This window comes from Sciurus carolinensis, chromosome 8 (genome assembly GCF_902686445.1).
Source record: "Sciurus carolinensis chromosome 8, mSciCar1.2, whole genome shotgun sequence".
Lineage (NCBI taxonomy): Eukaryota > Metazoa > Chordata > Mammalia > Rodentia > Sciuridae > Sciurus > Sciurus carolinensis.
Window position 1 is genome coordinate 90,626,772 of NC_062220.1, and position 24,748 is coordinate 90,651,519.

The 24,748-nt window shown below is 38.4% G+C and overlaps 1 protein-coding gene across 9 annotated transcripts in view; it reads right to left on the bottom strand.

Moving 5' to 3' along the window:
• Positions 1-24,748, bottom strand: part of Pde1c (phosphodiesterase 1C) — a 551,831-nt gene that overhangs the window by 63,517 nt on the left and 463,566 nt on the right. For all 9 annotated transcript variants that reach the window (XM_047560734.1, XM_047560737.1, XM_047560742.1 and 6 more), the window contains 5 exons: positions 22,290-22,391; positions 21,617-21,737; positions 12,527-12,608; positions 9,433-9,553; positions 7,381-7,559 (listed from right to left, as the gene is read on the bottom strand). In XM_047560734.1, the coding sequence (XP_047416690.1) occupies positions 7,381-7,559; positions 9,433-9,553; positions 12,527-12,608; positions 21,617-21,737; positions 22,290-22,391 (605 nt within the window). The remainder of the gene's footprint in view (positions 1-7,380; positions 7,560-9,432; positions 9,554-12,526; positions 12,609-21,616; positions 21,738-22,289; positions 22,392-24,748) is intronic.

A 24,748-nucleotide genomic window follows, 5' to 3' on the forward strand; every position in this document is an offset into this window, starting at 1 on the left:
CTACCCCTGGCCCCCCTTTTTTAATTCTTATAACAACTTTTCAGCAACTACTATTATTCTGAACCTATTTTATAGATATGGAAATTGAAGCTCAGAGAGAAGCTAAAACTTCCATTTGGCCACAGTTAAAAAAAAAATCAGCATTTTATGTAGGTTTGCTTAGGACCTAGACAAAAGCAATTAATCACAAAACAAAAAGTCAGGGAAAAACCGACACCAGAACAATACATGTCAGGCCACCGTTTGTTAATAAGTAAGAAGAGGATAGTTACGCCCAAACAAACATGGTCCTCCACTGTCCTCAGGATGAGAGGTGGTTGTTAGTTTAGCCAGGTACTGGGTCTATGTCCCTCCTTTTAAGGAAAGTATGCCAGCATTATTTCAAATTCAGGTGATTATGAAAGGGCTTGGCTCTGTGCTTAATGTAAAGTACAACATAACTGCAGAGGTCAAATATTTATGAGAAGGTTGATTCATTCACTCAATGAATATTTATTGAGCAGCTGTAGTGTCAAGTACTACTTGAGGTACTGGGAATGGCAAGCAAGATGGAATCTTGGAGAAGACCATAAATAAAAAAACAAATGACTAAAATAATTTCAAATGGTGCAAAGCACTTTGCAAAAAAACAAAGCAGAGTGAAGTGATGGAACACCGTGGGCATTAGGAATCTTCAAAGGACACTGAATTGGTCGCTATGGCCACAGCAGATTTGGCAAAGGGTCACTAAGAGATGACCACGGACGAGCAGGGTTCAGCCCATGCAGGGGCTGGGAGGTGATCCAGTGAAGTTTTGTGAAAGAGAATAACATTTGTGGAAAGCCCCCAGCAGAGCCCAATCCTCCTTGAGGTCTAGAGACTCCCTCCACGTATGTTCAGCTTAATCAAAAGGTCTTCTAAGGCTGGGGAGATGGCTCAGTTGGTAAAGTGCTTGCCTTGCAAGCACAAGGCCATGGGTTCGATTCCCAGCACCACAAGAAAAAAAAAAAAAAAAAAAAAAAAAGGCCTTCTAGACTGTGCATCAACCTCCACTGTGAAAAGCCTGGCTACATTCTTCTCTAGATGTGTTAACGATGCCCATACCTCATTATCAGGGGTCCTCTTTATTTCCCTGTGTTAGTCTTGGTCTTGAAAAAAAAAATTGGACTTCATCCATGGTGTGTTTGTTTTTAGTTAAGCAAACACAAGAGTGGTTATGCATCTGATCATGTTGCCTTTTGTTTTAGCTGCTAAAGTGCTCAAAGTCCAAATTTTACTTTTCTTGCTATTATATTTGCTCACCCCAAATGTTTTTCTTAACATAATATAACATTTTCATTCATTGTTTTATTGATCCATCAACCCATCTATCCATTCACCCACCTACCCACCCATCCATTCATCTGTCCAAACCAAAGTCCTAGCCTCACCCCAGACAAATTAAACCAGATTCTGAAGAGACAGGCACAAAAATACGGTATTTAAAATGCTTTTTAGGTGATTCTAATGGGCAGTAAGGGTGGAGAAAGACTGATTAAAAGTTTTAAATGTCTGCCATTCAGTATGTCATGACACTGTACTTCCCAGCACCATTCATTATAACTCACATTGAAAGTTTAGGAAAATATTTCTTTATAAATAACAAAGTAATGTGCCTGCATATCATGTCTTCTGATTTCTACAGAAAGGTACAAATTAAAAGTGAAAGAATGCCCATGTAGATGGCAAGATGATATTCTCAGTGGGCTGCAGGGCCACAGAAGATCCTTAGAATGCTGCTCAGGCTCCCTCTCATCCTTCTTTAATGCCCTAAGGATAGGGGTTAAATGTCACCTCCATCACCACTTGGCACAGCACCTGGCACATAGTCCAGATTCCTGAAGGACCTGTTGACCCAATGAAGTGTACCCCAGGGATGTGATTGACGCTATTTGCCAATGAAACTTACTGGTACACTTTCCATCTTCAGCAATCTAGATGGGTATATATTACAGAAAATATGCAATCTCTCTGATCCTATTCTAAGTCATTTGACAAACATTAGTTTCCTTAATTGCTAGTGTAGGTGAATAAAATGAGGCCTGTTCTGACTACCTGGGGAGAGAAACTGAGGCAAGAAGGAGAATTCATGTACACTAAGTATTCAGTATCAGGGAAAACAATTTATATCTCTTCCAACAGTATCCCTATTGAATCCGTGACAAGTTTTCAACACTTAAAATATCCCTAAGTTGAACGTGATTTTGATGAAAACTGAAGGTGTTAAATTCTGGTCTGCTGTAATAGACCAAAATATATTATATGAGTAAGAAAAATTCATTTGACAACTGAGTCAGACCAATTCTCCACAGGACTCTTAAGAAAAGTTGTGTTTGAAAACTGAGAGAAGTATTTCAGAAACAAATCTCCTTTTACTCAAGTGTGGCTGGCATCTGGCAATTAATGTAAATGGCAGGCAGGTCTTATGGCATCATGATCAAATTAGATACGAGCCGGCCCTACTGTGTGGTTCCTTTCTCAATGATCACTTTCCAGCAGGTGGCTCTGCTCACCTCTGAAATAGCTGATACACGTGCCATCAGTCATATGGTACCCAAAGAGATACCACTCAAAACGAGCAGACATGGAAAGCAAACATACAGATAACAGACAACGCAGCAACAGGAGGCAGGCTTTTCCATTGCAATCGGATTCCCTAATGTTTTCAGGGTGAAATTATTGGTATAGAATAAATAAGAAAAAAAAATAGGCACTGTTGGTCTACACTATTAACTGGTCATTCTAACAAGTTCCAATGATGTCATGGATACAAAGGACTCATTTTCAAGTCTTAGATTTAGCATCCTTGGCACCCCCAGGCAACGAGGCTAGCAGAATCCAAACTTCATTTTCCATTTGCTTTCCATTTCAAATTATGAGTCATGATGTGAGTCACTATGAAAATGGCCAATGGCAAGCAGCTCAACAGTTAGGGTGCAGCAGAGTCCTCAAGACCCAGAAATGACATTCCTTCTAACAGGAAGCTGATTCTGTCCCACTCTGAACCTCTGTAGAGACTCAAAGAAATACACTTGATTTCTTTATTATTTACATTCTTGAATAATGATACTATGGGTTCTGTAGTTAATACTGCATTGGTCTAGTTATTCCTTGATATAATTTTCTGAATACATACTTAAACTACCACAAACAAAGAGAAAAAGAAAAAGAAACAGGGAATTGACAGACTGGGGGGATAAAAAGCAACCAAAATACCATATGATCTTTCCATTATGTTCAGTACCAGAACAATAGAAAGGAACCTTCAGGCACATCTAAGGACTCACAAGTGTTTCCATAGTAACTTTCTGAAAATTTTAGTCAAAGAAGTACTCTAGCTGACAGAAATTTTCAATTAATACTAAAAACTCAAAAATGAGGAAAACATGTCAATGACATACACATGAAACTAGCAAAGTTTATTGTCAAATAAAATTGTTGCTAAACTAGAGGTGAAACTTGATGCAAATGTGGAAAAACACTGTTTAAGAGTAAGTTGATTATAACACTTCACTTATAATCACCTAGACTGAAAGTCTCCTATTCAATAAAAACTGAGTACCGATGGAGGAAGTGAGTAAAAATAAACTGAATTTCTCAACATCTGCAATGGCATATCACTATATACTCTTCCCTATATACATTTATAGAGATTTGTAATTAAATAAAAAGCCTTAAAGGTATTTCTGGTAAAATAAAATTAGGAATTATGAAAAGAGGCCATAAACAAAGTTAAAAGCATAAGACCAACTGGGGTGGAGTAGAAATTGCAAGGTATTTTGACAACTGAAGAATTATCATCCTCAATATATAAAAATAATTATGTTTCATTGATATGAATGTAAACATTCTCATGGAAAAAATAAAGGAGGAAATAGTAAACAGAAATAGGACTATTCCTATACTTCCAATTGAGAGAGAAAATTGCTTTTAAAATATCAATAGAGAAATCTGATAATATGTACCAAGAACTCCAAAAATTTTCATCTACCTTGACAGAGGAATTTCATATTTAGGAATTTATACCAGATAAATAATGTGAAGTATGCTCAGAGACTTTTGAATATGTAGGTGCTTAACAATGTTATATGTAACAATGAACTGGAAATCTAATGCTGAATAATAAAGGTTTTAACTTTGGCACTGTAGATGATGCAGTCATTTAAGCCAGAATATGCAGTATCAGGATTAAAATACTCAAAATAGAAAAAAATCAGAATACAAGACCATATTCTACTATGATCCCAACTTGTGGGGAAAACTTTTACTTACATATATACATAGTTAAATGAATTAAAAGAATAACTTTATTTTTAAAATCCTGAGGACCTGTAGCCTAAACACATGGTATTCTTACATCAGAAAATAAGTGTTGAAACGTATTAAATATTGAATGGAAATTGATCAATACAGATCAGACTTACAAATTGCTATACCACACATCTTGGTTGGGAATAATGATATTTAGCCCTAAAAGCTATAAAAATTTTTGATTTAACATTTCCTAACAACTATGGATTCTGGCCTACGTGGTTTTGTAAATTAGGTTAATTAATAAGACCAAGACTTTAGATCCAATTCCATTTCCAATCAGTTTAATGACAATTTATGTTCAAATGCTACATATTCTTGAAATTTGTTCTTGAAATTAGTGTCCTCGAGGAGGAAACAGAAAAACAGAAAGCAATGAGAAACACAGCCTGGGATTATCTAATCAAACTGACCACCAAAACAAATGCAAATGGGATTTCTCATTAACATCAGTCAAACAGTCAACAGCATGACCAGGAGACTGAAAATGTTATAAAACATTAGCTTTAAGTTGGTATTTTTACCACTTGCATCTTGACTTTGTTTTACAATTGCTAACCTTCTTTTCTAAAGTATTTAAATAACAGCTACCATTTATCGGGCACTAACCACGTGCAGGCTCTGTTCTTAGTGCTTTGCACATGTTATCTCTATGTGCATCAACTCTGCCATGTTCATTATCATCCCCAAAATGGACTCTAAAAGAATCTAGATCAATTTGCCAAAGAACCTTGCAAGTCAGGATTCAATTCTCCATGTGCCCACTAACTGAAATTTGCCTTGGTAACCAAGCAATCCTTCCATAAAATACCCATAACACAGGCTCTGCACCTGGATCCCCTCCTTTCTCCTTGCTCCCATTTGTAATGTCTCCTTCAAGTTCACTCAGGGGTCCTTCAAGTCCTGACTACACAAGGCCTTGCCCAAGGCCTAAGTAGGGTGGAGGGTAAAGTCCTTCTATGATGCTAAACTAGCTTAACACATCTTTATCTGCAAATACATTTTAAAAATTTGAGCTATTTAGCTGTCCTTTCTAAAAGGACCATTTTTCCTGGGAAAAGAAACTGTCTAATATTTTCCCAGGTGATTAGTCTCAGAAGTTAATTTTAGTAAGCCAGATCATTGCAAACAAATTATTTTGAAGTACCTCTTTAAACTCTGCCTTTCCAGACCTTGGATTTTCAAGTGTAATTGATTATGAGAGTGTGCTTCTTTTGAGATGATGCAGAAGCTGCCATAGCTGCTTGCAATGCCTGCCAACATGAGGATTTAAATGTTCACAGCATTTGAATGGACTGTGAGACCTCCAACACTTAAAATACGGAAGAGGTGCAACATCTGTCCCAAATCAGAAGGGTCCAATTATGTCCTAGAAGCACCATAAATACAAGCCCTTTGCCTCTCCTAAGTGAGCATCCATGTGGACAGGATTTTGTGGGCAAGTCACATTGTTGGGTGTTTAAATAACTCTAGCTGTGAGGCTGCTCCTCTCCTACACTGGAAGCAGACCCTTGTATGGGGATCAAGATCGCTAGAAATGCTCTTGCACTACTGTGGTTTCAAAGTGTCCCCCAAATTTCACAAGTTGAAAATTTAATCCCTAAATTTAGACATTTATTGGAGGTGGGGTCTTTGGGAGGTAATTAGGATTAGAAATGGTCATGAGGTTGGGGCCTCCATGATGGCATGAGTGGCTTTATAGAAAGAAGAAGAGAAGCTAAGCTTGGTCTGCCTCACCACCACGTGATGTCCTCTACTACGCAGATGCCAAGAGTATGTTCTTGAACTTCCTAGTCTCCAGAACTGTGAAATGTATTTTTTTTCTTTATAATTTTCCAGGCTCAGGTATTTTGTTATAACAACAGAAAATGGACTAAGACATCCACCATTCCACCCTGCTTTTCACATGTCGTGCTGACATTGGGAGAATAAAATTCTGGGTGGGCGTTTAAGGTTAAAGCCCTCCTTGACTGCTAAGGGTCTGGGGCTCAGGGTTAGTGGGGGCTGTTGACAAGTGCAAGTTCTTGACTGAAGTTCTATGCTTCCTATGCAAGCAATATCTCTGCCCCTCTACCACAAGACCATGACTTTGAGGATAATGAGCTCTATTACTTATCTCTATACCCTCAGAACTGGACATAGAGCCTGGAAAACAGTAGGCACACAATAGATGTCAGCAAAAACTATTGTTGAAGACTTGCCTCTGCAAAGCCCACTGGGGTCAGGCCCTTTACTGAGCTCCAAGAACTACCCATGTCTGTATCTCTGGCTGGAACTGGGTCTCACAGCTTTACCGCCCTCATGTCAGGTTTGGCTACCTGTGTATACAGTGCCTTTCTACCTAAGATACAGGCTGCTCATGTAGCACATGCTGATCAAGAAGTTCATCCATTCACACACGCATTTATTCATTAAGCTTCAAAGAAACACATGAATTTCCATCTTTGTGTAAAGTACCACAAGACACTAGATATGTTTTTTTCTGGCCTGAACTTTGATGATGTTTACTCCAGGAAATCTGTTTGCTTACAAGTCACACCATCTCAGAAAAACAGTTCTACAGTAGGAGTGATGAGTGAACAGAAATTATGAATTTGAAAGAAAGATAAAAATGCACATAAGGAGAGAAAGGCTCCTTATGTCCCAGTATAATGACAAAGGTGGTTATTGGTTGGGCTTTGCTTAGGTAAAAGAAGAAGTAAGGCTTCACTGGTGTGCCCCATAAAATAAGTATGGCAAAATGGTCTAGCCGAAGCCAAGGAATAATAATACCTGTCCCCCACTGAGTCTTCATGCCAGGAAAAGAAGTTTAGTCACATCACAAAGGGTACAATAGCAGGAGGCTTGGAGGCCTGCCACATTTTACCATGCAAGGAGTTTCATATAATTAAGATGAAAGGACAGGGGAGCCTAATATTCAGCAATTTCAGAATCCTGAGCAATTGTGCTTTTTTGGTGTCACCCATAGTCAGGGAAGACAACAGTTACTTCATGAGTGGGCACTGAGTTGGTTTAGGTTTCCTGGAAGATTCTTCCCCCATAGCATGTTACCTTTGGGCACCTTGGCCCTCCATCTCTCCCGATTGATGTGCACCACCTCAGTCCAAGTGGCTTTAAAGCTCTTATAGTCAACAGGGATAACGGAATTGTTGATGGGGGCACTGCCTTCGGACCCAGAGCTCTTGACACCGGATCGCTGCTTTGCATCTGATGAGCTGATGCTGTTCAAACTGGAGGACAAAAAGGAAAAAAAAAGTGTATCAGAAGAGGAATGTTCCTGTTTGAAAAATGTATGCAATGAGAAAGCCCAAGAGAAAAGCAATTCGCACTTTTCAATACATGGTCATGGAATTCCTGGGTCCTGAAAATACATTCCTGGAAATATATATTCTAAATATGAAAGGTGGGAAATTCTAAATTTTCAGCAGGAAAAATATCAACACTGCACCCTCAGGAGTCTTAATATTCCTCCTGTTCTTCTGTGTTGAGCAATCCTTTCTTTTTTCCCATTCCTAGAATCCACCTACATGCATTTTCCATTCTATTCTCTGATGTTAATGAATTTGAACTCGGAAGTCTACTTGTTCAAAGTTTACCCACCTGCTTCTACACTGACTGTTTTTCCAAGTTACTTAGCACTTTCGTCTTCTTTCTCTCCAGCTCCTCCCTCCTCCTGGACTCAGGGTCCCTTTGATCTTAGTTTCCTAAGTCTAGGAAGAGTGATTATTTCCTTCTGTGCCTTGGAGATGGTAGAGAGACACAGGCAGCTTGGAGATTGTGGAGGATGAGGTTGTGCAAAAGGTTTTACTTTAAATAAATACTACTTTATTCTTTGAACATGGGTGATTGAGCAAATATCAGAAAACCATCCTAACGAAGTATCTCCTACTCCTCAGTGGCTAAGGCAGTGATTGACATGAATGCAGATCCACTAAATGACAATGAAAGCCGACTGGATTAGCAGAATCAATTTCAGCCAGTGCTTGAAGAGCTGTGGGACTGTGAAGACTTGGCCAGAGGCTTCTGTCCTCTTTGTTAGCAACCTCAATAGTGGGTCATCCATCCTGAGTATCCCTGGGGTCCCCTGTCCTAATGTTCCTCTTGCTTTCCCTTCTCCCTATTAACTTCTTTTCCTGATCTTTCCTTTTCTTTTTCCTATGCACTCCAAGTTCTTTCTCCTTTATGATGAAAACCAGGTTTTGCATGGATGAGGAAAATTGTCATTATATTAGTAATAGCAGTAGTAACTGTAGCAACAGTGGTAGTAGAAATACTAGCAATAGTAGTGGTGGAGGTATTAGTAGTTTTCATTCACGTCATAATGGTGGTAGTAGTAATGGTAGTAGTGGTGGTAGTAATAGGTAGAGTACTTATAGGAGCAGCAGCAGTTGCACTGCCAATAAAGACTAATTGCTAGCTTTAATGCAGTTAGCACTTCCTCTGTGCCTCTATTCTAAGCAGTTATATAATGAATAACTGATTTGATCTTCCCAGTAACCTATGAGTGTTATAATCCATACTTTCACAGATGAGCAAACTGAGGAACCCGCCTGAGACCGCACAGGTAATAAGGGATGGAGTCTGGATTCTAACACCAGCACTCTGACTCCAGAGCCTGAGCGCTCTCCTATTCTACACTCTTCTCCAATTGGAACAATAGTGCTGAAGCAGAAGGTGATTACAAATATTTAGTGGTTTTTTTTTTTTTCTCTACTTTATCGTCTTCCTGAACCCATAGATAAAAGTCAGTTTCAGTTCTAGTAAGAACTCTGATCAGTGGTACTATCATTTTGGAGAATCAGGAGCAAGATTTTCTGGGAACAGCAGGTTCAAGTTCAGTCCTGCCATGAGCAAAGACCAAGAGAGAACAGGGGTTGGGGCACCAGGGACCTGCCAGTCACAATTTGGATGTGGGTTACCTCTTCCAGGCCAGACTGGAGAGTGCAGAGAGCATAGTTTCAACTTCCCTGAGGAAAGAAGCAGCAGATCTCTCATAAGAAGGAGGTGAGGCAAGCATCATTGTGAAACACCCCTGCCATCCCACCAACAGAAGTCTGTCCTTGTGGACAGGCTGACCCCCAGCCCTCAAACATCTCCACTGACCTCGAGCGCCTTTGTCCTGTCCCACCGGTTTGGGAGGTTTCATCAATTAACGGACTCACAATCTTTTCGGTCATGTCCGTGAGCACAGTGAAGGTGGGTTCCACAATGAAATCAATAAAACCTGCAGAGAAACAGCAATGCCTCAGAGGAAATACAGAGGAAATGGGCTGTTCCACATTTTCCAGTGGAAACTGATGCATCTTTTCTTTCTTCTAGAATTCATCTACACAGAAGCTCCCGATCAGAGCAAGAGTCGGTGGGTCTTATTCATTTAATAGATTCCTTGATTTGAATGCCATGAGTCAGTTCCATGTCTCCTTCCTAACGCTGTGACTTTTCAATAAGAAATTCAATTAAGTACTTAAAAAATACATATTCAACACCTGCTATGTAATAAGCAGTGTGATAGGAATTGTGTAAAGGACTGAGAAGAATAACACCATCTACCTGCCCACAAGGAATTTGTAGGGAGGTTAAATGAGCACCAAAATGACCCCAGGGAGCACTTGGAGAGCCAAAGGAGGAGGACAGATGAATACCCTTGAGAAGGGAAGAGAGAGAGAGGCACTGCCCTCCACTGAGAGACCTGTGAACAGCTTTATGAGGCTGTGATGTTCGAGCTGAGTCCTTAAGAATGGGTGGAGAGAAAGATGCATCCATTCACTCTGGGTGGAGGGGTGGAATTAGTGAAGTGGCAGATGGGTCAGAATGCAGGAGGTGTCTGAGCAGTGACTGGGGCTTAAGGTCTGTTTTGGACTTTATAAAAGAAAACTCAGAGGGCAGATCACCCACAGCTCAGAAAGAGGGGGTTCCGAGGGAGCTGGGACTTAGTGGGGCATTGGAAGCCCCTAAAGATGTTTGGGAAATATTGTAAGAAAATTTTTAAAATGTTCTTTGGGAAAGTTAATATGGCAAGATGTATGGGAAGAGAGTGAGTCATGTGAAAGTTGGGAAGAAACTAAATATCAACCAAAGAATACTTGCACACCCCTCTCTGAAGTGGGTATCTGGAAGTGCCTATTTGGTTTTCACAATGACTGAGGTTGGGGTGATACCAGCCTTTGATGCTCAGCAGTGAAGGATGCTAAAATTTCCTACCATGCAATTGACAAAACAGGAATTGACCCAACCATGTACCAATAGTATCCTGATAAAGAAAGACTGAGAGTCAAATTTGTGTTATAGTTACAGTACAATTTTGAGCTCAAACTCAAAATGTGATGGTACCTTTGCGACTTTGTCCCCCAAGTTGAATGCAACATGTCCCAACCTGAGCTCACACATTAGCTTTTCCTCCAACCTTGTAAATGGGATCAAGGCCCAACCACTTTCTCTAGACTCCTGCCATTCCCTGAACTTTGTATTCAGCCAAATCCTTCACACTTTGAATGCCATCTTTCTTCTGGAGAGTCCCTGTCACCAACTCAGGTCTGACATGCATCATCTCTTCCTCCCAGTCCTGCAGGAGGCATCCAACTGGTTTCCTCACTGCTATTCTTAATCAAAACCCTCCAACTCATCCTCTATGCTACGGGTGGAGAAATGTTTCTAAATAGGGGTCAGCAAACTTTTTCTGCAAAAGACCAAATGGCTACTTGAGGCTTTGTAGGCCACATCATCTCTATCAAAACCACTCAACTCTGCTGCCTGTAGTGCAAAATCACAGGCAATGTGCGAATGAAGGGGCTTAGCTGTGTTATAATAAAACTTCATTTACAAAAACAGGTGGTGGGTCCAATTAAGCCCACAGGCTAAAATCAGAATTTATGTCTTATTTAACCTTACATTAAATTATTTAGGTAGATCCTCATTCCCTATAAGAAAGTGTAAGCATGTGCTATTCTTAACACAAAATAAAATCTGGGCTTCATGTTCTTTCCAGACATGTCTTTCACTGCATCCTCCTCCCTGCCCACTGCGCCCACCATATGGAGCTATTTAGAATTCACTGACCACATGAGGCAGGTTTGAATTTCTCTTCTCTGTATATGCTGTATCTCCTGCCTGGAATGTCCTTCCACCCAACCCTAACCCATCTCTAATATGATTCACTATGTGCCTAGACAATGCCTGCTGATTTTCTAAGACTCAGCTCAAATATTTCTCTCCAGTAAGTCTAGAATGACCACCTGGGTCTAAGGGTTCCCACACTCTGTTTTGTCTTGCAGTATACTACATTCAGAATTTTACCTTAACATATTAATGCTCTGACAGATTTTTGTTTTTGTAACATCTCGCCACTCCCCCAAACTGGTTTAATATCTTGGAGGATAGATACCATATATAATTTGTCTTTGAGTTGATAATGTCTATTTTATCATGCATAGTACTGTGCAATACTTGACAGGGATTCAAGCTATATTATGAAAAAAAAATGAACAGGGACTCAAAATGCAAGGAGAAAAATCAACAAATGCTTATTAATTTTAGTTTTTGAATGATTTCACTCTTCAAGATGGAGATCACTGATGATATTTAATTTATGTATGACATTTAATTTATGTATGGCACTGCTACCCTCTCCCATAGCTGAATAGTTTTGTAATGCACAAAATGTCATCCGTAGTACAAAAGTTATCCTTACCAAAAAGTAATGTTCTTAAAAAAATAAAAAGAAGAAGAAGAAAGAAGGAAGGAAGAAAGAAAAGAAAGAAGGCAGGAAAATATTTGAAGAGCCATTCCTGGAAGTAGGGTCATCCAAAAATGGGTCTGTCCTGAACACTGAGCTAGCAGTAGGAGCATCAGTGAGGAGATACGCCACAGAGCCTTGGAGTATTGTAAGCAGAATGGAGAGGAGGAGGCAGAATGTGCTTCCTGGCAATGATACTTATCATTTCCTTAGAAAGTTGAAACCCCTTTTCCTCAGGGCAGGGAATATCAAAGATACTATGGTGTCACTGTCTAATCTCCCAGGAATCAGTCATATTCCAAGGAGAGGAATGAAGAGGTTCCATCCACTCAAGCAGCCAAAGCCACTGGTACTGCATTACAGAACAGAGCCAGTCTCCTTGCCGAGGAATCAGAATCTCTGAGCAAAGTCCAGAGACTTCCCAGCTGGTGTGTCCTTTTATCCAAATGGCTGGCAGACACGTACCTACTTGCGACTGGGCAACCATCGTCGACTTCCTATCACACAGAGGAGAAAAAGGCAGCCCCAGCTCTGCTTCTCTGTCACCCTAGAAAAACAGGAGGTCATGGTAAATGAAAGAACAGTATGTCGAGTGGCCCAGATTTTTATTTAGCAACCTGCCACTAAGGCCACTGGGTTTTATTTTAATTATTACAATTTCATTATGTAATCAGTCTTTATGGGTCCGGCTCCTCTGCATAAAAGACACCAAGAAGCCGACACCCTCTGGGGTCCAATCATTACATCCAACTACAAAGGCTGATGCTGTTGCAAAGGCTCATGCTGCTGGATAGCAATAGGTTCCCTGTGGAGAACAAGGCAACAGGCCATGTGTCCTAGGGCCTGGAGCCAGCACTGCAGTCAGAATTACTGTGTTTTCCTGTGTCTACCTGTGGCCTTTCTCCAGCCATCGATCCCCTCCCAGTTGTGGGCAGTGTCCAACTAAAGTTCAAACCGTACTGATTTAGTTTTGTTGGCTAGCGCTACTTAAAGGTACACATAACTGGAGTAAGTTCTTCTGTGCTCTTAGGCCCAGGGCTCAGTTTACAATAAAAATAGGAAGTAAGTAAGTATCAAGTTAGACAACAATAAAGCATAATTGTCTGACCAATGTATTCTTACCAAGAAGCATGACTATAATAAATGAGTGCAGTGGAAAGTCTGTTGATGGAAATGATTTTTAAAAACATGGGTCAGAAGCTCAATATTTCAGTTACATCTAATGAAAACATGTCACCCTCTTCCAGGAGTGAAGTCACTCTCTTTCATTTACCAGGAAAAAACCTGCTGCAAGAATGGCTACTGGATTGTGCTTGAATCCTGCCTCTCTCTTGTGAGACATGTGATCCTAGGAGGCTTATTGTCACTTCCTAAATTTCAGTTTTATTCATCTGCTAAATGTGGATTAGTAATCACTACCTCATAGAGTTATGATGAAGATGAAATGAGAAAAATGTATGAAAATAAATAGAAGGAACTATTTAAATAAATATTGTTTCTCAACAGTCTATGATATTTAAGTTCAAGATTTGAGAAATATTTGGTGAATCTGTTCCATCAAATACACTCTGGTTTGATAAATATTACCAATGAATTACTAGTAAATAAAAGGTGATAACAACCTGAAACCAGACCTGGCTCAAAGACTGAATGTGTCTTCCTTCAAAGAGGAAGTACACTAGTTCACATACACAAATACACACACACACACACACACACACACAAACACACACACACGTACTTTTAATTCCACTGAAAAGACAGAAAAGGAGTGGGTATCTGAGGAAGTTGTATAATGGCTCCTAGTGGGAACTGGGGACATCTGAGGAACAGTTCTGACATGGTTCAGTCCTTATGTACCCTTGTCCTATTCAGACACCCAGGGGTGTCTCTGTTCCCCAGTGGAGGGATGCTGTGTCTTTCAAGAAAGTTTAGGAGGAAAGCTTAGCTAAAACAATGAAAATCCCTTTCTTATCTCCTACATAGCAGGAATACAAGTTGTTTTTCTGATACATTTTAATGGAACAGCATAAGAAGGTGAAGTGGTGAATACCCTCAATTTGACTTCTAAGATGCAGGCATTACTTTAGATTTCATTATTGAAAACTTGCATGATATAATTGAGCTGAGTAGACTCAACCATGAAAAGCCTGTTTTAGAATAGTGGTCACTGACTTCCCTTTGGAGGACAGATACACTTAGGAACTTTCAAAAAATGTGCTGGAAGTTAAGTTATGTGGATGAATGGACTTCTACAGGTTAATTCAATTTGACTTATACCCTATGACTTTATAGTTACTGGCCCCTATGGAATTATTCATTCATTGTCTTTTTTACTGAAGAGGTCAAATTTTTCATAAAATCTCAGTTGTAATAAAAGATTATTTTTAAAACTAATTCATTTTTTTTCTTCTAGGACAACTCAGAGAACTAAATAACATTTCTATGGTAGAGGTTAAGATAATTCCGACTGCTAAAGTCATGCTCTTGGTATGCAGAAGGAAGATAATGGATATTCACTGAATGAATGAAAAAACTAATTTGGTTAGAAACACTTAAATTTCTTTTGTCACAGAGACATTTATGACAGGCAAAGTAGAGAGCAATTAGTCAGGTAGCTATTCACCAGACTCCCACCTTTCTCCTTCATTTCCTGTTCATGCAACTGGACTACATTGTTTGGAATCTCTTCTGCTTAGCACTAGATGGTACAGCAAGAGAAGGGATGTATTTCCACCACAGGTAGGGCTTGTAAAATCTCCTGTACCTACTTCTCCATATCTTCCCCCTTTTGCTGACTTGATGTAGACAAGCACCATAGAAGTCAAGTAGATGGTAGACTCTGCTTATCATAGAACCACCTGTCAATCAAGAGACACTTGTCCTGTATCCTAACTGGGTGATAAACTTACATTTAGGTGTGCTGTCATACACTTGGGGGTTAGTTTGTTACTGAAACTATATGTAAGTAGCAAACTAATCAGAAGAAATAACGAGTCCTTGAATTGGAAGTTTCCAGGTAAGCAAGCATCTGTCAATGTGAAAACTTCAAAAGACAGGTGATATCTCAAGTGAATCTTTTCAGGTGGAAGGAAGAAAACATAGGTATTTAGGTGCTGAACAAAAACATCAAGCTAAACAAAATGTAGCAGTGTACCAGGCATGGTGGCACACATCTGTAGTCCCAGTGGCTCGGAGGGCCGAGGCTGGAGTATCTTGAGTTCAAAGCCAGCCTCAGCAACTTAGCAAGGCCCTGAGCAACTCAGTGAGACTCTGTCTCTAAATAAAATATAAAAAAAGGCTGGGGATGTGGGTCAGTGGTTCAATCCCTGGTACCAGAAACAAAACAACAATAACAAAACCAAAATGCAGCAATGTACACTCTCCATACTCCTAGAGGAGGAAAACACAAAGATAAGGTATGAGAAAAGTATTGTGTGTTTGGATTTAAAACAGTAAACTTCTGGCCCTTTCTTCTAAGAATTATCACCTCAGAAATAAGGAGAATAAGAAACAGAAATAAAATACTATTAAAATCTCTACTCTAAATAAAAACTATATATGGGAGGGTCATCGAATGCTATGATTATCAAAGAGAGATGAGGTGAGATACTGAGGCTAGTGGAGGGTAAAGACTGAATTATGAGCAATTCGACAAGAGCTTCCCACTGATATCTTGGAAAAAATAAAGACGCACGGACGCGCGCACGCGCGCACACACACACACACACACACACACACACACCAATGCATAGAAGTCACAAAATAAACCTAGGTAAATCCCAGATTGCTCTGGTTTCTTCCTGGTACAAATCTTCTGCAAATAGTTAGTACAAAAAGAATTCATTTCACTCAAATATAATGATAATAAAATAAAGAAGGAAAGAGAAGGAGAGGAGAAAAAGTGGGAGGAAGAGAAGGAAGAGGAAAAGAAAGAGAAGGAAATAGAACAGAAAGATTAGTGTGAGGACAACAAGGAGGAGGAGATGGAGAAGACAGAGGAGGAGGAAGAAGGGAAACTTTTTTTAAAAGCCACCTCAAAGTGGGAAGAAAGGCTAGGAGAGTAGTTCATTGGCAGACCATATGCACAGCAGGCACATGGTGCTGAGTTCAATCCCTAGCACTACAAAAGAAAAATAAAATAAAGGGACAGAGCAAATATAATAAAAGAAGGAAGAGGAGGAGGAGGAAGAGAGGGAGAGACAGGCAGACAGACAGACATCAGAAAAAGAAAAACGGTGCCACTAAGTAAAGATTAAACCTATTTTAAGGAACGTGAAGAAATACGTGCTGATCAAGAACAGGAGCTTAGGAGAACTACAGCTAACAAAGCACAGGAAAGACAGATACAGAAAAGAAAAACAGAATCACAGCATTAATGGGAGCAGCCCAAAGGAGGGCTGTCCTTGATGGGAAGGGTAGGGTCATGGAGGTCAGGAGTGAAAAAAGCAGGGCAAACAAAGGGTTAAAGATATTAAGGGAAAACAACCAACGTGGAATAGAAACAAGCAAGAAGCAACATATGAGTCATTGTTCACCCTCAGAGAACCCAACCTGTGGACAAAGGAGACATTCAAAGATGTCATCAATCTAACTGGAACCTGTAGAGGAAAAGAACATCCCATGTCCCCAGAAGAGCTGACAGGAAACCACTACTACCCAAGCATGCCCTAGGAAGATCACTGGGTTCATAGGAAAAGATTGTATCTTCTGGTTGCATATGTTTGAAATTTTCCATAATAAAAATCTTTAAAAAAAAAAAGATAAAAACTTAAAAAACAAAGAAATAATTCTTAGGGAATATTAAAAAAAAAAGATAAATGGAAATATTGTCAGCCTGGCTTCAACCTCTTCCTAGCAACATTTGAGTGTGGAAGATACTTGAGAGATAGTGAAAAAAGACTTCACAGAAAGAAATTTGGACCTAAAAATGTCACGCCCAAGCAAATTTGACCCAAGTATCAATGGCAGCAGGGAAACTTTCAAGCAATGACATGGTGTGGCTTCCATCAGTGTTTCTAGAAGAATCTTCTTGAGGAAAACCTTTGGCCAAAGTGCCAACACTGAGTACTACCAAGACAAGAACTACCAGAGAGAATTATGCCTTTGTCAAGTTTTTTTTTTTTCCACCTTTCTCAGTCACATTTTTTGGGATTGTGTCTTGTGAACAGCATATAATCTACAAGATAGAAATCTCATTGAAAATATTGGGGCAATTTAGAAATAATATAACCAACAAACGGTAACAAGGAATTAGTTACATTATGAAAGGAAAGGAAACAGGTACTAAGGCTATGAATCACTGCCTTGTCTTTTATAGACAGGGTAAAGTATATCATTTATGTTTGATATACAAAGCAATAGGGCTTTACTTAAATAATCAAGGAACATTAGAAAAAATAAGCAAGTTACTAAAGCCATCTAAAGTGGGTATTGGGAAAGGGTGGGGGAGGTCAACATTTACTAATTTTTATAATGGGGACAGTGGATACTATCTGAATAAATAGAGGATTTCGTTTTCATTAGCAAGTTAACCAGTAGAAGAACTAAAAACATAAAATTTCTAGGTAATCATAAAAAACAAATATATAGCAAAGTAGGTGGTACAAACAATATAGTGAACTATTTTTGAAAAAAACACATAAAAACAGGAAGCATTATATAAAATATGATAGTAATTAAGATCAAACATTCCTGTCAATTCAACTGATGATAATGTGGCTACCTTCAATAATATAAGAGAAAACATCTTACATTGGCTTATTTAAGAAATTCAATTACATAGAGTGTTTAACATACACCTAAATCAAAATGTGTATAAAGACTAAAAGTAAAAAGATGTGCAAAGACAAGATCAGATTCTTCATGTGAGTTAAATTTGAATTCTAGGAAGAGCATTAGATGAGACAAAGAAGTGGGCTTTATACTGATGCAAGGTACAATAAACTATGAGAGTCTAACAGTTACATATATCCAAAAACTAAATAGTACAGAATCAGCATTTATGAAGCAAAAATTACTGTGCATAGAAAGAGAAAATAATAGAAACACCTGTTGGCCCATGATAGCTCATATTTCTTAAAATGATATATAAAATAGTTAAATATCATAATTAAGAAGTTGGATGTACCTGGCTTTCCTTTAACAGTACCCTGCAAGTAGGAAATAAATCTACCTCTGGTGATCCATGAATGCTTGCCAAAGTTGACTATGTAGCAGGTGATGTACAGTTTAAAAATTAGCTCCAAACAATGAAAAAAATATTTGATCAAATTTCAAAAACAAAAATTAATTACAGAGTTCTTGAAGAAACATACCACTAAAAAATGACAAAGAAACAAAGCTTTATCTGAAGCAACCCTTATATAAAAGAGATCAAGACCAAAATTACAGAATATTTAGTAATCATTGATAGTGAATACACTGCGTATCAGGACTTAGGAGATTCCTGATAATAAAGAATCTCCTAGTTTCATATTTTCTAAACAAGTAATAATGAAAATAAATTAATTGAGCATCCAATTCAGAGACTTAGAAAAAGAGCAAAATAAATTTAAGCAGAGGAAATGAATTAATAAAAACAAAACAGTGATTAAACCATTATTAAATAAAAAAGAAACAATAAAACAATTAGGTAATTTTGTAGAGAAACAAGGGGGAAAACCTAACATATGAAATAATAAAAGCAGGGTAATAATCACAAATGCAGAAGAAATTAAGAATTGGAAGAAATGTTTGCAAAATATAAAAATATACAGCAATAAAAAGGAAATGAACCCCAAGCTTTTACAACAAGATGGATTTGCCAAAGAGGGAAACACTTCTTTTTTTTTAAAGTCAATATTTCATTGAAAAGCACCCTGAGGTGATGGCTTGGATTTCATAAATTATGAATATAAAACTGAGGAAGTAACTTCCCCTTCAGTAAAGTTTGGAAGGTCCATGTGCATTGAGGCTATGCCCTTAATTTGAAATATAACCTGACTTTCCAAATGCAATTTTTAAAAAGACTCTACAGTCCCATTGAGATTTCCCATTTGAACTGTCCAATTTAAAATCTATTGTTAAGAGCTAAGGCAACATTTCTCCTACATGGGTTACTTGCTATGGCTTATGGCATCTGGGTTAAAATATTAAGTCAATAAAAATAATTTACTGAATTAAAATTACTAAAAAATAGTTCCAGTCCAGTGAGCTAACTCTTTGATTCCCAACAGGCAGAAGAATTCAATATGGTTATTTTTGCCTTGCCTCTAACACATTTTTATTCAATTTGAGTTTATGTGTGTGTGTATACAAACAAGATTTCCTTTATGGGGAGAAAATGTTCACATATTTAAGTAATTCATTCATAATTAAAAAAAGGAAATCACTTCAATACATCAAACTCAAATGAGTTAGCTATGATCTACCCTTTGGTCAAGGACTGAATTAGGCGTATTACTACAAAAGTCATATTGAAGAAAGCATATGGCCAGGGGAGCAGGTACTGGAAGACAGTTCAAACACTACTATTAGAAAAAATAGTGTCTGGAAAAATGGCTCAAATTAAGCCCTAGATGAAGGATGAATTTGCTGTCATCCTTTTACATACCTAAAAAGTTCTAGCTCCCCCCTTCACACACACCCTTGAATTCCCTTTGAGAACTACCCTGGAAGACCAAACATTGACTTTGCAAAGGGAAGTAACCATATTCAGAAGAGGGCACTTGCTGGTGTATCCATATAATAGTTTGTGGGTTCGTGTGAGTGCATACATGTGGATGAGCACCCAGCGACAGAGTGAAAGAAACAGGGGCTTAAGGTTGGAAAGGTCTTAGAAAACTGGTCCAAACTTACCCAAATCTCCTTACCTCCCTCAAAAAACAAATTGCAAGACCATAGGAAACTAGAGGGGTGACTTGATTAGTCCCAGACTATAAATACATTGGAATAAAAATTCTAATAAAGGGTTTTTGGATGCTGGGCAAGGTGGTGCCTGCCTGTAATCCCAGCAGTTTGGGAGGCCAAGGCAGGAGGATCACAAGTTCAAAGCCAGTCCCTGCAATCTAGCAAGGCCCTAAGGCAACTTAGTGAGACCCTGTCTCAAAATAAAATATAAAAAAGAGTTGGGATTAGGCTCAGTGGTTAAGCACTGGGGGTTCAATTCCCAATACAAAAAAAAAAAGTTTTCTAACTTGTATTTAGTATGCTGCTAATGCTAATCCAGCTTCATTACCAGAGTGTACAGCTTCAGAAGGAACAAAATACACAGGGATGCATTCTACAATTTCTTCCCTCAAATGAGAACCCTTAGAGTATGAAAAATCATAGGAGTAATTTGCTCCAAAAACCTGTGCAATCAGCATGCTATGGTTTGAATGTGTCCTCCAAAATTTTCAGATGTTGAAAACTTAATCCTTAAAGTCATATGTAAGTAGCATTTGAAAGTAAAGACTTGGGAGGTAATTAGGATTAGATAATGTCTTCAGGGCAGACCCCCTGCCATGATGGTATTAGTGACTTGGTAAGAAGAGAAAGACCTGAGCTCATGGGTTTGTTCTGTGATGCCCTCCATCATGTTATGATGAAGAAGGAAGACTTTTACCAGATTTCAGCACCATGGTCTTGTATTTCCAACTTCCAGAACCATAATCTAAATAAATCTCTGTTCTTAATAAATTACCCAGTCTCGGGTCTTTTGTTCTAGTAATAGAAAATGGACTAAGATAAAGTTAAAGAGCCTATCTCTTAACAGTTTATGGGACAAAGGTGTGATGGGTAGTGCTTTATAGAATTGTAGAGGTCTCTGAATCTCTGTCCTATACCTCCCTTCTTCAATTAACAATTAACTGAATTCACTTTATTAACTTGAATTAATTATAACTTAGATCCCACCACTGACATGTCACACCTTCAACCTCAGGTCTTCACATCTTCAGCAGATATCTGAACAAAACACCTCTGGAGACCAGGCTGCCTGAAACTGACAAGACTTGGCAATGTGCATAATTTCCTTTCCTCTTTCTCTGTTTTAAATATGTATTTAAAAAAATTTTTTAAAGCAATGACTGTCTATTCTTTTAGGCAACACAGCTCTGGATCTTAAGATGTAGCTGAATTTAAATATAATTGGAAAAATAGTGTCTAGTGATTTCCCAACCCTGATTGCCACACTTGATTTTGGAATTTCATAACCTGGGTGTTTCCATTTGAAAGAAACGGTCCCATCAATTTTAACAGAGACACGAGTTAAAGATTAACAACTTAATCCCACAGGCCAATGCCAAAATAAGCACCATTTTGTCAATCCATTAGAGAAATGACATAGGAAACACTTTTTCTTCTAAACAGAAATGAGTAGGATAGAGATGCATTTTATAATTTCATGAGAATCAGAATTTGGCTAAGATTCAAACATTATATAACCAGGAAGGTGGGGATAAAAGCTGTGAAACCCTCTCTCCCTGAAGAACATGACTAATCTCAAGAGTCTTTATCACAGTGGTCCCAAATATGACCTTCCTAAAGTACCCAGTGATGATAGCCCTGACGACCAGCGCAGCAACAAGGTACCTGTCTGAAGAACTCCTCCAGGAGTGACATGGTCCAGCGGTGGTGCAGGTCCCACGCTTTTGCAGGATGGCTAATGTCTGCAGTGTGCAGCATCAGGGATAAGGCTTTGGGCTTCTCAATGCTGTAAAGCAAAGCACCCACACTTCATGACCACACACCTAACCTCAGAGTTTTGAAAGGCACTGATTATTTAAATTCCTTCCATTCTCCCATCTCAAACGCAACCTCAGCTAAATGAAGGAAAGGGCCATTATTTCACCCAGTGATAAGGTACGTACCACCTTGGTCTCCCTATTTATTGAACTGGATGCTTCTGACTCAATTCCATTCATGGAATGGCTTCATCATCCAGGAAGACAAGGATCCAAGAATCACTGGCTTTTACTTGCTGCTTCTGCATTAAGTGGATCTTTGATAATTCAATTTCCCACAGGAGAGTATTTTAAATTCTAAGGGGCCAGCTGTTACTGGCCCTATGTTTTATTTCAACTCTGATGAGAATATCCCTAATTGTAAGATATGTATAATTTTCATGTGCTCTCCTCCAAACACCCCCACTCTATGAGAGCACCCAGCAAGACTGTGTGAAGGAGATGTGCTTTTACGGTACAACAAGGACAAGGAAGAACCAGTTCAAACACCAAAGAAAACACAATGTCACCCGCCCACTTACGCTTCTGGCTGCTGCAGAGCTGTTTTCATTGCTTTGATTTGCTGGAAATGACAAGACATATCCGTGGCCATCACCATCTCAATTACCAAGGTTCGAAACTCCCTTTCAAGGGCACCCATACACAATAAAGGATGGAAGTAAAAAAAAAAAAAAAATGGAAAAGAAAAATTAGTTGATTTTTTGCCACTTCTAATCAAAATCAATTAACTATTTCTGACACTTCTAATCTAATTAGAGTCTTCAGTGGGCCTTTTATGAGGAATAAATGAAGGTTAAAGATTAAGAAAATCATTTATTAGGAATATGATACAAGGAATACACACATCATTTGGAAAAGCAACTCACAGGAAAAATCCAGTGAAGCTGAAAATTGTATTAATGTGTTCATTTCTCAACTCAATTCAAAGTTTTGAGAATGAATTAACTTGAAAATGATCCTAGGAGCTAGACTGATAATCCATATTAAATGTCAGGTAAAGGTACTCCACTGTTGTTTTTAAATAGACTTTAGTTTTTAGAATAATTTCAGGTCCACAGATAAATTGAGCAGCTAGTATATAGAGTTCCATATACCTCCTCTTCCCTGCACAAGTTCCCTAAGTATTAACAATTTTCATTAGTGTGATGCATTTCTTACGAATGATGAACCAATACTGACATACTATATTATCTAAAGTACATAGTTTACACGAGGGTTGTGCACCATGTTGCCCAGTTCTGCATTTTTCAACAAATACACAATGTCATGTGTCCATCATTACAGTATCATATAGAATAATTTCAGCATTCTAAATTTCCTCATGGTTCCCCTACTTTCTCCTTCCCCTGAACCCCAAAAGACTATCATCATGTTACTATCTCTAACAACTTCATTGAGTTACAATTTACACAGAATAAACTGCTTCTATATAAATTGCATAATTCAGTGAGCATTAACCATTTAACATGCATAACACCCATACACACACACACTCACACACAAATACTAAAATGTACTCTTTTGTTTTGGGCTTCCTTTCCTTAGCAAAATGATTTGCCATTCACCCATGCAGTGGTTCATCAATAGTTCCTTTCCTTTAATTGCTGAGTGGTATTCTAGGTTATTCCACAATTTGGTATTTCAGATTATTACACAAATGGGAAATTCCATTTCCCAGTGGATAGACAATTTGGGTCATTAGATTTTTGTTTGGGGCTATTGTAAATAAGGATGGTACAAGTATTTATGTACAAGTCATTGGTGTGAACATGTTTTCATTTCTTTGGGGCAAATACCTAGGAGTAGAATGACTGGTTTTTTAGATAGCCAAGAATTTACCTTTATGAGAAATTGCCAAACATATTTCACTTTGCATATTGACTACCAGTGAAAGAAAGTTCCAATTTTTCTTTGCCTACTTCTGTCAGTCTTTAATTTCCATCATTCCAGTGGATGTGTAGTGGTGTCTCAGTTCAAAGACAGGGACAAAGGAGTCTATCTTATTTATTTTTTCTGGTCCTTAACTAATTGAATGAGATCTACCCATTTGAGGAAGGGCAATCTGCTTTACTGGGTCTACTCATTTGCAAATTAATCTCATTTAAAAACATACAGAAACATCCCAAATCACATTCGATTCAATATCTGGGCACATAGTAGTCCAGTAATGTTCACATAAAATTAATCATCTCACCTGATGCATTATCATTTTTATATATTATCATATTAATTTTGTTACTGTTTAATAAAGATTGTTATATTGATCTTTAATATTAATTTAATGAGTATGGGTATGGTGTCAAAATTAAGTCTCATAAAACACAAGGAAAATATTTCTTCCTTCTTTGTTTTCTAAATAAACTTGTGTAGGGTTGATGTATGGTAGATGTTATGACATGTGGAATGACCCTCCAAAAGTTCATTATTGAAAACCTGGTTCCTGATTCAGTAAGGTTAGGAAGAGGGCTTTAAGTCAATGGTTGCATCATGAGAGTTATAACCTCATGATTAATTCATTTGATGGATCCATCCATTGATAACTGAATGGACTACAGGGAGGTGGACATAGTTAGAGGAGTTAGGTCTTGGGTGTGTGCCCTGGAAGGGTTTATCTTCTCTTTCACCCCATCCTTCTCCCACCCTCTCCTCTTTCTGCTTGTCCACTACCATGAGCTGAGCAGCTTCCCTCCACCATGATGTTCTGCCTCATTTCATGAGCCAAAATAAACTTTTCCTCCTCTCAGTTTCAAGTCAGGTAGTTTGGTCACAGTGACAAAACATAAAGCTGACTAACATAGTTAGTACTACTTCTTCTTTGTGTATTTGATACAATTTGCCAGTGAAACTATCCAAGGATGAGATTTCTTTGTGGAAAGATTTTTTTTTTCATGACAAATTCAATTCTCTTAATAGATATAGGAATATTCAGATTTTCTGTTTCATCTTGCTTGAGTTTTATTAAGGTTCATTTTCTAAAGGA